Genomic DNA, 14,340 nt, shown 5'->3' with positions numbered 1-14,340 from the left:
AGCTATCTCTCAGCCTCTGCATCTCGATGTTCCTTTTGGTATTTAAACGTAATAGATAACTGTGTCAGAAACTGTCTGGCCTTCCAGTGACTAAGATATTACATAGCTTTCCTCTTTTAAAAATATATAACGGAGGCAGGCGGATTTCTGAGTTCGAGGCCAGCCTGGTCTACAAAGTGAGTGCCAGGACAGCCAGGACTACACAGAGAAACCCTGTCTCAAAAAAAAAAACAACAACAACAACAAAAAAAAATATATAACGTATTCAATTTGTCCTCATGGATGAAGAGCAGTTTCTATATTACTTGGATTAAATATAATTGGTCATGTTAAAATATATTGTTAAGATGGTGCAGTGATTTATAGCACTGGCTGCTCTTGCAGAAGAGCAGAGTTCAATTCCCAGCACCTACATGATACCACCTTCTGGCCTTCTCAGACACGGGGTACCGAGCACAGCACGCAAGTGGTGGACAGACAGACATGCAGGCAGGCAATATATCAATACATATAAAATAAAATAAAAATTGAAAACAACATACTGTTAAAATATTTTGCCATTACTTATTGTGACTTCTCCTTCTGTAAAATTGGCAGGAGAGTATGCACCTCTCAGTAAAGTCAGTAATAAACAGGATGGCGATTATTTTCTTTTAGGATATTTAGAGATGGTTTGATTCTTTGTTAGGGGGTCTCTTCTGTAATTTTGGGATTGTCGTCGATACATTTTTATTCTGTTTATAACTGTTTGGTTATTATTTTTTCTTAATACACTGTTGGAATTTCTTTACCGAGCTCTAATTTTTTATTCTCACACTTCTTCTTGTACTCGTGGTTTTACTCGTGAGTTACTGTGATTAAAGCCCTAGCGCCTCAGAGGGTATCGGCTGGGCGGGGGCCGCAACTCTTTGTGGGAAATGTAGTCCTGGAAAGACTACTGCACCCTTTGGAGAACCGTGGGAATGGCCGCTCCGAGGCTCTGCGCATGCGCGGTCTCCTAGGCTCTATGGATGCGTTTCCGTTTCGTGGGGCTCGAGGCTCGAGGGGCCTCTGTGCGCCACAGTTGCCTGGGGCCTTCTGGGAGCTACAAAAGAAGCGAGGTTTCCCCCGAGCCAGAGGAATTCCGGGTGGCGACTCCGGGCCAGGATCAGAAGAACCAGCGCCTTCCTGGGGCCCGCGGAGGCTCGCGCGTGTCCAGGGGCCGGGCGAGGCTAAGCGGGCGCCCCCGGGGCTGCAGGCCCCCGGGCGGGCAGCCTGGGAAGGAGAGAGGTGCGTGCGTGCAAAAAGCGGATCCCAGCAGCCCTGCGGATGCTCTTGGCCCGGTAAAGCTTCGGGGGCTGCTTAAGGGCTGAGCTGCGATTGAGGGAATGAGCAGGTCTGATTGGCGAGGATGGCGTTTCATTGGCGGGTCTTTCGTTTGGGAGGGAAGGGATGCCAGCCACGGCTGAGAAAAAGGCCTCTGCATCACTTCGAGCAATTGCGTGTCGTTCATTAGAGTCCCCATTCTGTTCCGCCAGAGTTGCTCAAACCCTGTCCATCACCATCCTGGAGTTTACTGGTTTCCTTTATATAGAAGAATGACCCAAGAGTATCTACAGAAAAGGGTTTTTATAAGAGTCGAACTTCTCAAGTGAGGAAGGCAGCTATTTTGACCATTTAGGTAGTTTACTAGTGCCAGAACCAAGAATTGAAACCTGGTGTGTTGATTCGAAGGCCACGGCTTTGTCTTCTGCTACACTGAAGCAGAGGCCTCCCGCTCCCGAAACTGCAGTTAAGGTTGGGGGAGGGGAGGAGCAGAGTGATAGGCATCTTAAACCCCTCACTCCCTCTGTCTGGTTTTCTGATTTCATCTGCTGAATGCATTAGTAGGAAAACAGGTAATTGATACCCCAAAAAACTAGATGGTAGGTAGATAGATAGATTGATAGATTGATAGATAGATAGATAGATAGATAGATAGATAGAATCTCAGAGTTGCTGGCCTGCTCTTTCAGGCTTCATATATACTAGAGCTTATTGATATGATCTAATATGAACTCCAAAGTGTTGTTTGTTTTTTAAGGAGACCTGAGTGAGACAGTAGCTCAGTTCACACCTTTGTGTCCTTTCACACAGTAAGAAAAGCTCTGATTAGTCCATTCAGAACTGCCCGTGGGCCTTCCCTCCGCAGACGCTTTCTATATGACGCAGGTCGAAGGGTCCTTTCCTTCCAGGGCATGTCTATGAGTCACTGTCAGAGCTGCTAGCCAGTCTGCTAGTCACATTTCCTGTTCTTCCTCACCCAGCCCTTGGATCACCGGTGGTTCCTGGCCCTTTCTTGAGAACGCCTGGAAATGGACAGTACCCAGGTAAGTCACTGAGGGATTCACGTCCCACCGTTGGCAGTGGCTGTTCATAGATCTGCAGTGAGTACATCTGGATGTGGTAGACGTGTATAAAAAGGCAGCGCCAGGGAAAGTAAGGGAAGCAGGTCAGTACCAGAGAACTGAACCCCAATAAACAGAAGGCATTGCCAGATGTGCTGGAGCACGCCTTTAAAAACAATAAACAAACGGATAAATAAATAAACAGAAATTATTCACCCCCGTAGGCTTGTTCAGGTTGTATGACAAAGACCCAAGTAGTAGGAAGTAGGCTGTTACCATGGTTTTTCATCATTTATTTATAAACATGTTCTTAGAGAATCTATGAGCAGATGATGCGAAATCACCTTTGCCAACAGCAGCTGTGGATTCCCTTGACTTACAACTTGGCAAGGCCTCGTAGTTACAGATGTCTAATCTATTTTCAGAGGTGTAGACAGCCCTCTGATCGTTCTCCATAGCGTAATGATAAAACCTGCCCTCAGTGGGTTACGTGTGCCTCAAATGGTGCCTGTTGCTGCTCCTTTTTATCTCTGGTGCCTTTTTAGAAAGTGTGTGTGTGTGTGTGTGTGTTACTGTAAAGAGGAGACAGGCTCACGCTGATAATTCTCCTTCTGCCTACTGAGTATTTCAACTCTGCTTTTAAAACAGACAGCTCGGGGCACACTTTGACTTTAGATCCCGTGATAAAACTATTTCACTTGCTTCTCTTAATGTCAACTCACTCCATGTCCACTACCCGTGTTGTGACCAAAATCAGTGATCATTCGCTTATTTTCTGACTTAGTATTTCTACTCAGTGCTTCGCCAAACCCCTTGCCCTTACAGTGTGGCTGTCTCTCCCCAGACCGTACCTCTAACCATGTCTAGCTTTCACACAACTCTCTAACTCGCTAATTGTTTCCTCTCTTAGACCCACTGCACCTGCCTCTGCCACCGACATTGTGTGCTTATTCCAGTCTTCTCTCTGCTTTCCTCTGTGTCATCTAGAGTTTTAACTGGAACCCTCTCACCGCTGAAATCTTCCTTCCTGTAAGACTCTCAGGGTGAATTCTCTTGCTGTACTTCTCTGCAAGCGGTCTGCAGAAGGCTCTTGGAGTTCTCCAATGCAGAACAGAAATAATGTCCCCACCTCCGTTCAGTGTGCAGCCACCTCACTGTTCTCCGCTGACGTTGCTAAGCCTTCCACAAGCTGAAAGAAAATAAGCCAGGTGTGGTGACTACAGCTCCAGGACTCAGGGAGCTAAGGCAGGAGAATTGCCATGAGTTGAGGCCAACCTGGGCTACATTGTGAAACTGTCTCAAAAGTGGGGAGGGGGAGAAGAAGAAAACGAGGTGTGCGTCTGGTCCTCTTGTTCCTTGTTTCCTGTCACAGGCAGTTGTCAAGCCTTGTGAAGGTCTCATGAGAATCAGTCCATACCTCCCTTCTAGGCCTACTTCCCCGACCTCAGTTCCTGTCTTTGGGATTGTCAGAGATTTCCCCGTGGTCTATCCACATCTTTCTCAAGTGTATTGTTCACACTTGCCTGTCTTGCTAGCAATACCCATCTGTAACGTCTCGATGCCACACTGCCCGAGCAGGTCCACGCTAGTACAAGATGAAAGTCCAGCATTCTTGGTTTGACTTAACAAGGCCAGGTACTTCCTGGCCTTTTCCTGCTTTTCTTTCATTCCTGCCACTCCAGACCTTTCATTTAACAGCTACGTGTCGATCACTGTGTTGTGTGTACCGGATGCTGCACCTGCAGCTTGGCAAAAGCCAGCACCTCTGCGCTCATGGAGACAGAGCTGGTGGAGGACTGGCTTTCCTGTGGCTGACACCCAGGCAAGGCTCAGATCACTATAAACAGATTTGCCATTGATGTGACCAGGGTATTAGAAAGATGGGGCACATCATTTCTGTAAGGCTGTCCCATTCACTGTAGGATACCAACCATCCCTGGCCTGGTATCCCTCTGCCAGAAGCCATCTCACTGAGCGGCACTAGCCAGACATTAGTGACCCGGAAAGCAGGCGTCAGCTGTGTTAGCCTGCTGCAGAAGGATCGTGCACCTGAGTTTACTTGGAAACCTGTTCCCTGTTGTTAAAATAATTTCTACTTCTTCAGGCTGTTTGAGACCACAGCCCAAAGTTGTTCTATTGTAGACTCCATTCCTGTCCCTTCTCTTTATCCTCCAGGTTGGGTGTTGATGGAGCTGTGCAGCCGTCTCTATTTCTGCACGCTTGCCTGTGGGGCTCCCTACATGTGAGGCCATTGGCCCTCCTCTCCGTGCCCTCCCTCCTCCTCCACCCCTTACAGTGAGGCTCCTCCTCCTCATCTTCCTCCCTATCTTTTTTGGTTTTCCTTTGTTTTCTTCCCAGACTGCATACGGTTGCTCACAGAGTTGACTGGATCACTGGAGTATGATGTTATTTTGCCATTCATCATGAGCACCGGTCAGTGTCTTCCAAAGGGTGTATACTCTCCCTTCTGCTGTGTACTGTGTGCGGTCAGGGCAGCTAATGCTGTCCTGTGTGCAGAGGACTCAAGTCAGCGCTCCCCATCCGACTCTTGTCACCTTCTTCCCTCTACTGTTCTTTGACTCATTCTTCTAGTTGTCCAGAGCTTTGGTATGCATCGTCCAGCCTAGGTTATGATACAAATAATAAAGTACTGTTTATTACCAGGAAGCTTGTGGTTTGTAGAGCTTATTTAACGTGGATCGTGAACTGCTTCCAGGAGACAGGTATGCGATCCAGAAGGAAGGGTGCCGTAAGGCCTGTGTGCAGATATAAGGCAAGAGGAGGAAGAATGATAGCTTTGCATGAGGTAGAGCGCGTGGCCTGGCATACAAGAGCCCATGGGCTTCTGCAGAGCTCTCTTATCACAACTGCACTTCGGAGTGAATTCAGACAAACGTAAGAACAGAAGTCAGAGACAGTTCCCATGCACGCTTGGCCTGCCTTCCCTTGGCTGTCAATGCTGGGTGCAGTGATCAGAACCTGGGGAAATCACCAGCCCAGTTCTGTTACTGCACGGACACAGGGCAGGGCAGGGCAGTGAACTGTCTCCAGCCCAGGGATCCAGTGTTACAGCTGGTTGTCATGTGTCCATGACCTCTTGCATTCCGGGATGACCTTGGTCTCTCAGGACCCTGTAGAGCACACTCCTCGTCTGTAACGCCTCTGTCTTGTGACCTACACTCTGCTGGCTTCCCTGTCCAGCCAGGTGTGGTGCTGTTTGTGTGATTTGTGGTTCTCCTCCATAGCGTGTGCCTATTGGCTGCTTGGGTTTGGGGAGTTGAGAAGCATCACAATGGAATCAGGTGTGTCCACAGACCTCTGTGGGGAAGTCCCGTCCTCAGGGTTGCGCTTTCTCCTGACTGTTACTCCCTCCTGTCCTCCTCCTGAAGGTGACAAGTTCACTCATCCCTCGTGGCCCTTTCTGTGTCTTACACGGATATCGTTACTATGTGTTCTCTCCTCTCCTTTCTTACATAACGGTACACGGTGGCTATCGCTGCGCCTCTTCCCCCTCACAGTGCTGCCTAGAGCTCATTCCGTGTCAGTCTAGAGACAATAGCGTTTTTGCCTTCAGATACTGTTCCCATTACCAGTCTCCTCCATGAGCTCCAAAACCTGCTGTCACCTGCCAGGCTAGGTGCCTTTAGACTCTTCTTGTCCCTCATCCACTGACGCTCCCTGTGGAAGGGCATCCTGATCGTCTTCCCCTTTGATTGGACCTTTTAGCTGTTTCCCATGTTTCCAAGGAGGGAGCAGCAAGCCTTTTCTGGGGGACCATATGCCAGCTGTTTTCAGTTTTGCTTGGACACACGATCTCTGTTAGCTCTAAATGCAGCAGTTTGTAGAATGGAAAAGATCATGGACAAAGTGTGAACCAGGCACTGACCAGACTGAGCCACTGAGGCAGGACTGGGCCCAGAGGCAGTGGCTTGCCACCACCCACATATGAGTGTCACCTCCAGAATGCACATTGTCCTGCTGCTCTAGGGGTTACAGGCCCCCCTGTGTTCTCCAGAGTGGACGGTGGGGTGGACTCCGGCAGCCCCTGGGGTCAGTCATGTTCATCTCTTGACCAGAAGCATGAGCAAACAATGACGTGTTCCTGGCATCTACATGGTTATTGGCATTCACATACTGCTTATCCTGGAGTTACGGTATGGCTTCCACACTAGGTCGTCTGTACATTGAAAGAGTGTTTCTTGATGTGTTGCAGTAGCAGAAACCTATATGACTGACCTCTGTGCTCTGCCCGATCCCTGGTTTCTTTCCTACAAAGGTCATTCTTCAACTGTCGTGTGTGTGTGTGTGTGTGTGTGTGTGTGTGTGATATGTGTGTGTGGTGTGTGTGTGTATGTGTGTGTGTGTGTGTGTGTGTGTGCTTCCTAAGTGTATTTCTCAGTGAACACGCTGTGGCAAGATGTACTTTCTGTGAGGACTAAAATCATCAACTCGCAGAAGTCTCCCTTTGTCCAGCATGTATGTTCCTGCCTGAGGTGCAGGCCTGTGTGTGTCACCTGTCCTACTGGGTACTCCTTCAGAGCAAGAGCAAGTCAGTAATCCAGGAGTCCCAGGACACAGTATAAGCCTGCACATTTAAAGCACTCATTCACAAATAAGTGAGCCATTTCTTCTTTCCTTGCCCGAAGCATCTCTCTGGCGGACACTGGCCATGTGGGGCCCACCTCATGTTTCTTATTCTTCTTATTCATCGCTGTTGCTCAGGTCTAGTATCTCAGATGAAACTTGCTCTTTCAGAGATCAATCTCCTTCAAGGATTTGGCTGTGGACTTCACCCGTGAGGAGTGGCAACGTCTGGGCCCTGCGCAGCGTCTCCTCTACAGGGATGTGATGCTGGAGAACTACAGTAACCTCATCGCGGTGGGTGAGTGCAGTCCCCACACAGAGCCTGGGGGCAGCCTCATTGCGGTGGGTGAGTGCAGTCCCCACACAGTACCCGGGGGCAACCTCATCGTGGTGGGTGAGTGCAGCCCCCACACAGAGCCCAGAGGCAGCCTTTCTTCTGTGTCAGAGAACACAGTAGAAGTGACTTCTCTCACCTTGAGTCACAGGGGAGAAAGCTGATGATGGTTTGTACACCCATGCACGTGCATGCGTGCACACGACTCTTCACCAGCTTGTACCAGCTTCATTTGAGCTAGCAGAAGGCATCTCCATCGCTCTGTTCCTCAACCTTTAGGCCTTGATGTCCACAGAACTTGGTTCAAGTTCCAAACTGTTTCTCACTCACAGGGCTTCATGTAAGCAAACCAGATGTGATCTTAAAACTGGAGCAAGGAAAAGAGCCCTGGGTAGTGGAAAACTCGTCACGACAGAACCACGCAGGTGAGTGTGATGACCGAGTGGGTAAACCTGAAGAACTCGAGTCCAGGCTGGCCCATGACCACAGCAGGCATCTATATGATCTTCTTGTGGAATCTTCCAGGACCTAGAGCTCTAGAAGTGATGGATGGGGAAACCAGCTCTCGTAGACACTACAGTGTTCTCCTCAGATAGTCTGGTCACTTAACTGAGCGTATAAAAGCGTTTGGCTTTAAGTGCTCTATCCATGGAATGCAAGCGCCTTCACTGCGCACTGATTCCTTCATCTTTCCTCACATGCCCACCAGATGTTTTGTTTACTGCGATACAGCTCGTGCCCCTCACTGCCCACTCGAGGTTCCCGCTTCATTGCATTTGCATAAATGCCAGAGTTCTTGTCACTGAAAAGATGTCCAGTTGGCCCCTCCCTCCTGCCGCGTCTGAGCCCTGGCTCCCAGAAGCCTGCTTCATGCTGCGTTCTGCTTGGTTCACACCAGGTCCTTGTCCTCTCACCGGGTCAGCCATGGAGAGCTGTTGGGGACTGTCCCTGGTGCAGTTTCTGTTGGGGTCCAAGGCTCTTGTGTTCTTGCCAGTTTCTGCTTTCTCTGACCTGGTTTAGTGAGCTGGTGTAGACGAGTTTGCTTTCGTCCCCTGACCCCTCCTCTCATCCTTTGTGGCCTTGTTTCCATAAAGTAGGGAGATATTTACCCTTAATCTCTTTAACACTGGAGAGCCAGCCCTGAAGCCTTGGCCTTTGTACAGATTGTCAGAGGTTCACAGAACTCACATATCAATGTCACTTCTGCTCCTTCCTTCCAGAAGATGATGAGCCCTTAGAGAAGGACAAGAAAACACAAGGCAAACATTTGAAGCAGTTTTCAGTCGTCAATAACAAACTGATGCCAGAAAAGGCTAATCTGTCTGAGAAAACGGTTCCCCTTGACACGAATAGTGTTTCTTCGGGAAAAACGCTCCATAAATATGACCCAGGCGGAAATGGCTTAGAAAATAACTCAGAAGAAACTGTTGCAAAGCCAAGCAAAGCCAATGGGAAGGCAGCTGCTGATCAGGATGGGCAAGGGAAGCCAGCTCTGCACACCAAGGCTGACAGAAGTCACTCTGCGGCAAAGCGGTACAGACATAATGAAATTAGGAATGTCAAGGGTCAAGGTGAGGGTCTCACTCAACAACAGAATATGCAGTCTGCAGGTCAGCCCTCCAAGCATCGTGACGGTGAACAGGAGTCAGCCGGCACTGCGAGGACGGAGGAGCAGCCTGAGCGGAAGCGGAATGAATGCGCCGAGTGTAGGAAGACCTTTTCTAAGAGGTCCACTCTCATTGTCCACCTGAGAATCCATACCGGAGAGAGACCCTACGCCTGCAATTACTGTAGGAAAACTTTCCGTATAAAGGCGAGCCTCACTCGACACCAGCGGATTCACACCGGAGAGAGGCCTTACAAGTGCAAGGAGTGTGGCAAAGCCTTCATCGACAAGTCCGCCCTCATCGTGCATCAGCGGATTCACGGAGGAGAGAAGTCCTACGAGTGTAACGAGTGTGGCAAGACCTTCTTCCGGAAGTCAGCCCTGGCTGAGCACTTCCGGTCCCACACCGGGGAGAAGCCTTACAAATGCAAGGAGTGTGGCAACGCCTTTGGCAAGAAGTCGTACCTCATCGTGCACCAAAGAACTCACCGGGGCGAGAAGCCCAACGAGTGTAAGGAGTGTGGGAAGACCTTCTTCTGTCTGTCCGCCCTGACCGCGCACCAGAGGATCCACACGGGGGAGAAGCCCTACGAGTGCAAGGAGTGTGATAAGACCTTCTTCTGTCAGTCGGCCCTCAACGTGCATCTGAGAAGTCACACCGGCGAGAAGCCCTACAAGTGCCGCCTGTGTGGGAAGTACCTGTGCACCAAGTCTGCCCTGGTGGCGCATCAGGTGATTCACAGAGGGAAGAAGACCTTCGAATGTCCCGAGTGTGGGAAGCTTTTCTACCTGAAGTCCACGCTCACCATCCATCAGAGAACTCACACCGGAGAGAAGCATGGCGTGCTTAGTAAGTGGAGCCGAGCATCCGCTGGGAAGCCCAACTGCGGCGAGCAGAAGAGGGCGGAGGCCAAGGACAACGTGCACGAGTGTCACGACCACAAGCGGCCAGCCCACAAGAGCTCCCGCCGCTTCGCGCACAAGAGAACCATATGGGAGAGACCTTACGAGTGTGAGGAGTGTGGGCGGACCTACTGCAGGAAGTCAGCTCTCAGGCACCACCAGAAGACGCACACGGGCGAGCGGCCGTACGAGTGTAAGGAGTGTGGGAAGACCTTCTGCCAGAAGGTCTCCTTCACGGAGCACCAGCGGACTCACACCGGCGAGAAGCCGCACAAGTGCAAGGAGTGTGGGAAGTCCTTCCGCCACAAGTCGGCCTTCACCGTGCACAAGAGGATCCACACCGGGGAGAAACCGTACGCCTGCAACGAATGTGGCAAGAGCTACCGCCGCCTCTGGACGCTGACTGAACACCAGAAAATACACACGGGCGAGAAACCCTACGAATGTAACATGTGTAAGAAATCATTTCGCCACAAATCGAACTTCCTCTTACATCAGAAAACTCACAAGAAGTAAATTCCAGCCGGGCAACAGAGAGCTTACGAGGTGCCCAAATCCTGAATTACACAGTAAGGTGGAAGGCCTTGTCAGCACGGGGACTACTGAAGAGTTTCTGCCGGAGTCAGAGGGCTTCCACGGACGACGTGGAACTCTCATTGTTAACTGTGAAGACATCCGGCATTTCAGACATTACACCAGGTGTGCCTGCCTCCCTTTCAAACCACGGAACAAACACTAATTCCTACCTGATCTCCCTCCAGTTGATTTGCATAGCGTATGTTGCGGGCCATGAGGAGCCAGTGTGGATTCCAGATCATTACCAGTTGTTCCTGGGATAACTGGGCAGTGTCTGTTTATGAGTTTACAGTATTAACAGCTCAGACTACATAGCCTGTTTGTCCCCTGTCGCTGCTGTCTAGTGACAGGCCCTAATCCCTTCATCTGCAAAGGTGAGTCAGACGAGCCACCCTTCACTTCCCTACCTGTAGCGACTCCCACACAGCAGTAAGCATTTGCTAAAGCCGAGTCATTGGTGTTTTCTAATGAGAGGCACAAGGTGGCTTGGAAGTGCCTCCTTGAGCTTCCATGTAAGCCAAGAAAACAGTGACCGCAGTTACCATAGCAAAACCAAAAATGAATCGAGCAGATTTGAATAGTGAAGAGGATTTGGGGAGTGTTTGAGTCAAAACAGTGTCTGTGTTGTTTGTGTTTTAAATACCTCTGTTGTATTAGTGGTTTGATTATGTCAGTGTTTTCAAAAATATCTTGATTTATTTTTTAAATGAACATGTCCATAGGGGTATGATTTAGAATTTACCTGTCAGCTTCTGAGAAAACGTCTCCATAGTGCCAAATAGAATCACGTAGTGTGGATACGTGTGCATCTAGCCAGAATGTCTGCCATTCGTGGTGGGTCAATGTCAGGTCCTGGGAGCCAGCCCTGTTCTCTGATGTGCTGTGCTTTTCCTAGGACAATGAAGTGAGAAGGGCCACTGGGTATCTTGTCATGGGCCTTGCCTGTGGTTAAGCTGGCAGATCAGCCCTTGGCGTGGCTGCCGTAAGTTGTGTTGTCCAGCTTAGTCTTGATAATGAGTGTCACTCTGACCTGTCTGCTGCCTCCCTCCGCTTGTGGTGTTGGGCTCTTAGGTAAGAAAAGCTGCCCCTTGTTTGAGACCCATCAGAAATCCCAGTATGAACAAGATTATCTGTTTATTCAGTTTGTATTTTATATCCTTCAGTAAGGTAAATACATATTTGTGAATGCACATGTATTCGATATATACTAATATATGCTGAAGCAGGAATATATGTATATATCAATAGTAGTCTCTTTCTGAACATTTTAATAATTACTTAAAAGATTTGGGTTTGCTGTTGCAAATACAGTTTTACCATCTGCTTTTAAAATTACTGATAGAGGCCTGACAAGGATCAGCAAGCAAAGGTGCTTGCTGGCGAGCCCGACAACCCGAGTTCAGACCTTCCGTCTCACATAATGGAGAGAACTGATTTTCTTACACGCTACCCTGATTTCCACAAGTGTGATATAACATGCACACACACGACAAATACATACATACATATATACATACACACATAAATAAATAATAAATCAATAAGATTTAAAGTGTTTTTAAAACTCACTGATCAGGATTCTTAAGCATTTTTACCACACTTGTCAAGATGCATCCCTTATACTTATTTTTCTTCACTTGGTCTTAGAAAACTCCCAGCTCCTTGTAGAGGATGTTGGTGAGCTGTCTTGTGGAGGTAGGTTTTGCTCTTTGAAGATCTGTACCCTAGCTGTCTAATTGTGCCTTCTGCTTGCCGCTGGGTTATGAAACAAATCACAATCTTGTGATTACGGAATTGTTTCCCAATATTGGTTTGACCAAGGAAGAGAGTTTTTTCAAGTCTGGTGAGAAATATTTAAGTCCATAAAGGGAAGGTCAGAGCCCCAATCACAGAAAGTCACAAGACACATCAGAGTGACACTTGAGGGTCCAGTGAGAGGACTCCACTTGTTCTGCAAGCCAGCAACCCGGGACACCTTATAAATGTGGACAGTAAGACTCGGCTCCGCAGGGCTGACCTCTGACTGTACGTGGGCTGCTGTCCCAAGCACACAGACAACAGTGCAGTTTTTAAAGTTGTTTTAAAAAGAAATAACTTGAAGACACGTAAAAAAAATCTAAAGCAACTAAATGGAAGAGAATCCTTAAAAGCAGCTGAAGGGAATGGCGACATGGAGGTCTGTGGACTTCCTACAGCTGCCACAAGAACCCATCACACTGATCAGAAGCGCGTGACGGTTCTCAGCTCACCTGTCAGGCCCAGTGCTGCAAGCCTGCTCCCTTCTGACCGCTGGAGGCCGGCTGGGCTTCTCCCGTGTGGTCTTCCTACAGCTTGTGGCAACGCAACTTCAGGTTTTGCATCTGTCCTCACTGCGCCTGTTCCTCCTCACGGCGCATGTCTGTCGTCTCTGCGGATGTCTGTCTACGTTTCCATTTTATCAGGACATGTCTGATCAAGGTCCCACCTTACTCATACGTGACCTCATGTTGATTGGCATCTGTAAAAGCCTTATTCCATAAGGTCACATTGAAAGTATTAGAGGCTGGAGGGACATTATTGGTACCCTAAGACCTACCACATGTTTACCAGATTAAAATGACAGTAGATATTTGTTGTGTGAGACTTTTACTGGGGAGATGCAACACACCCTAGGAAAGAAAGCCATGCCAGGCCAAAGTAACAATAACACTGAAGTCCAGCTCGGTAAGCAAGTGAGTTTATTGGGGTTACTATCAGGTATGGGTGAGGGCTTGCTTACAGGAGCAGGATGGCCCAGAAGCAGCTGCTTTATCAAAATCCCCCTCCAGCGCGGGTGGTGAAAGCTGCAGCCCTGGACCTCCCTGCCGAGCCTGCAGATGGCTCAGCAGCCTGGCTGGCTAGTCTCCTTCCCCAGCAATTATTACTGCATCTATAAAGAATCTGAGGGGCTTCCAGATGGTGTGGGGTAACATCACCTGCCACCAAGCCAGACAACCTGTGTTTGGTCCCGGGACCCACATGGTACAGGAAGAGAACCAACTCCTGCAAGCTGTCCTTGTGTCCCCCACACACTCTGGTCCCCAAATACACAAGAAAATGCAATTTTTATTTTTTGAGACATGGCTCTCTGTATCACCCTGGCTGTCCTGGAACTCATTCTGTAGACCAGGCTGGCCTCGAACTCACAGGAGATCTGCCTCCTGAGTGCTGGGATTAAAGGTGTGTGCTGCCATTACTACCCAGCATAAATGTATTTTTTTTAATGAAAAGTTTTTTTAAAAGATTTTTATGTGCATTGGTGTTCTGCCTGTATGTCTATACGAGGGTGGCATATCCTCTGGACCTGGAATTACAGTTGTGAGCTGCCATGCGGATGCTGGGATTGAACTCTGGTCCTTTGGAAGAGCAGCCAGTGCCAAGTCATCTCTAGACACACACATCCAAATGAAGGGTTAAAGATCAGGGCAATTGCATGTTTACGTGCCAATTGGAAACTCTTTCTGAAGGGGATGTGTCTGCTTTCTTTGGGGGAGGGGGGTTCATTGCTGTGATAAAGACACCAAGACCAAAGCAGCTTTGGAGGGGGGGGAGAACTGATTTCCTCTTCCGGCTTACAGTCTGTACCTATGGTAAGTGAGGGCGGGACCTGGAAGCTGGAGCTGGAACAGGCCATGGAGGAGCGCTGCTTGCTGGGTTGGTCAGCCTGGTTTTTTTTTTTTTTTTTTTTTTTTCATATCACCCAGGACCACCTGCCCGGGGGATGGCCCCACTCCCAGTGGGCTGGGCACACATTCATTGAGAAAATTCTCTACAGGCCAATCTGATAGAGGCTTGCTCCTCCCAGATAACAAGGATGGAAGGGAGTTCTATTTGGGGCAGTGAGTTGAGCTGGAGTCTGGAGCACAGGGAGGCCCTATAATGATAGATGTGGTGTTGCCCCGCTGATTCATCCGCAGGGTGGGAGCTTGTGGACTGCCGTTGTAATTGCTCCT

At 49.0% G+C, this 14,340-nt stretch overlaps 1 protein-coding gene across 1 annotated transcript; it reads left to right on the top strand.

Annotated features, from left to right (window-relative positions):
• Positions 1-1,014: 1,014 nt before the first annotated feature.
• LOC110287893 (zinc finger protein 334-like) lies at positions 1,015-12,980 on the top strand. The gene is made up of 5 exons (XM_021154393.2): positions 1,015-1,322; positions 2,286-2,348; positions 7,122-7,248; positions 7,617-7,709; positions 8,505-12,980. The coding sequence occupies exons 2-5, from the start codon at positions 2,334-2,336 to the stop codon at positions 10,307-10,309; spliced, it is 2,040 nt and encodes a 679-aa protein (XP_021010052.1). The 5' UTR covers positions 1,015-1,322; positions 2,286-2,333; the 3' UTR covers positions 10,310-12,980.
• Positions 12,981-14,340: the final 1,360 nt, after the last annotated feature.

Source organism: Mus caroli, chromosome 2, assembly GCF_900094665.2.
Source record: "Mus caroli chromosome 2, CAROLI_EIJ_v1.1, whole genome shotgun sequence".
In the NCBI taxonomy this organism is placed as follows: Eukaryota; Metazoa; Chordata; class Mammalia; order Rodentia; family Muridae; genus Mus; species Mus caroli.
Note: the sequence above shows the minus strand (reverse complement) of the source record. Positions and strands in the feature narration are given on the sequence as shown.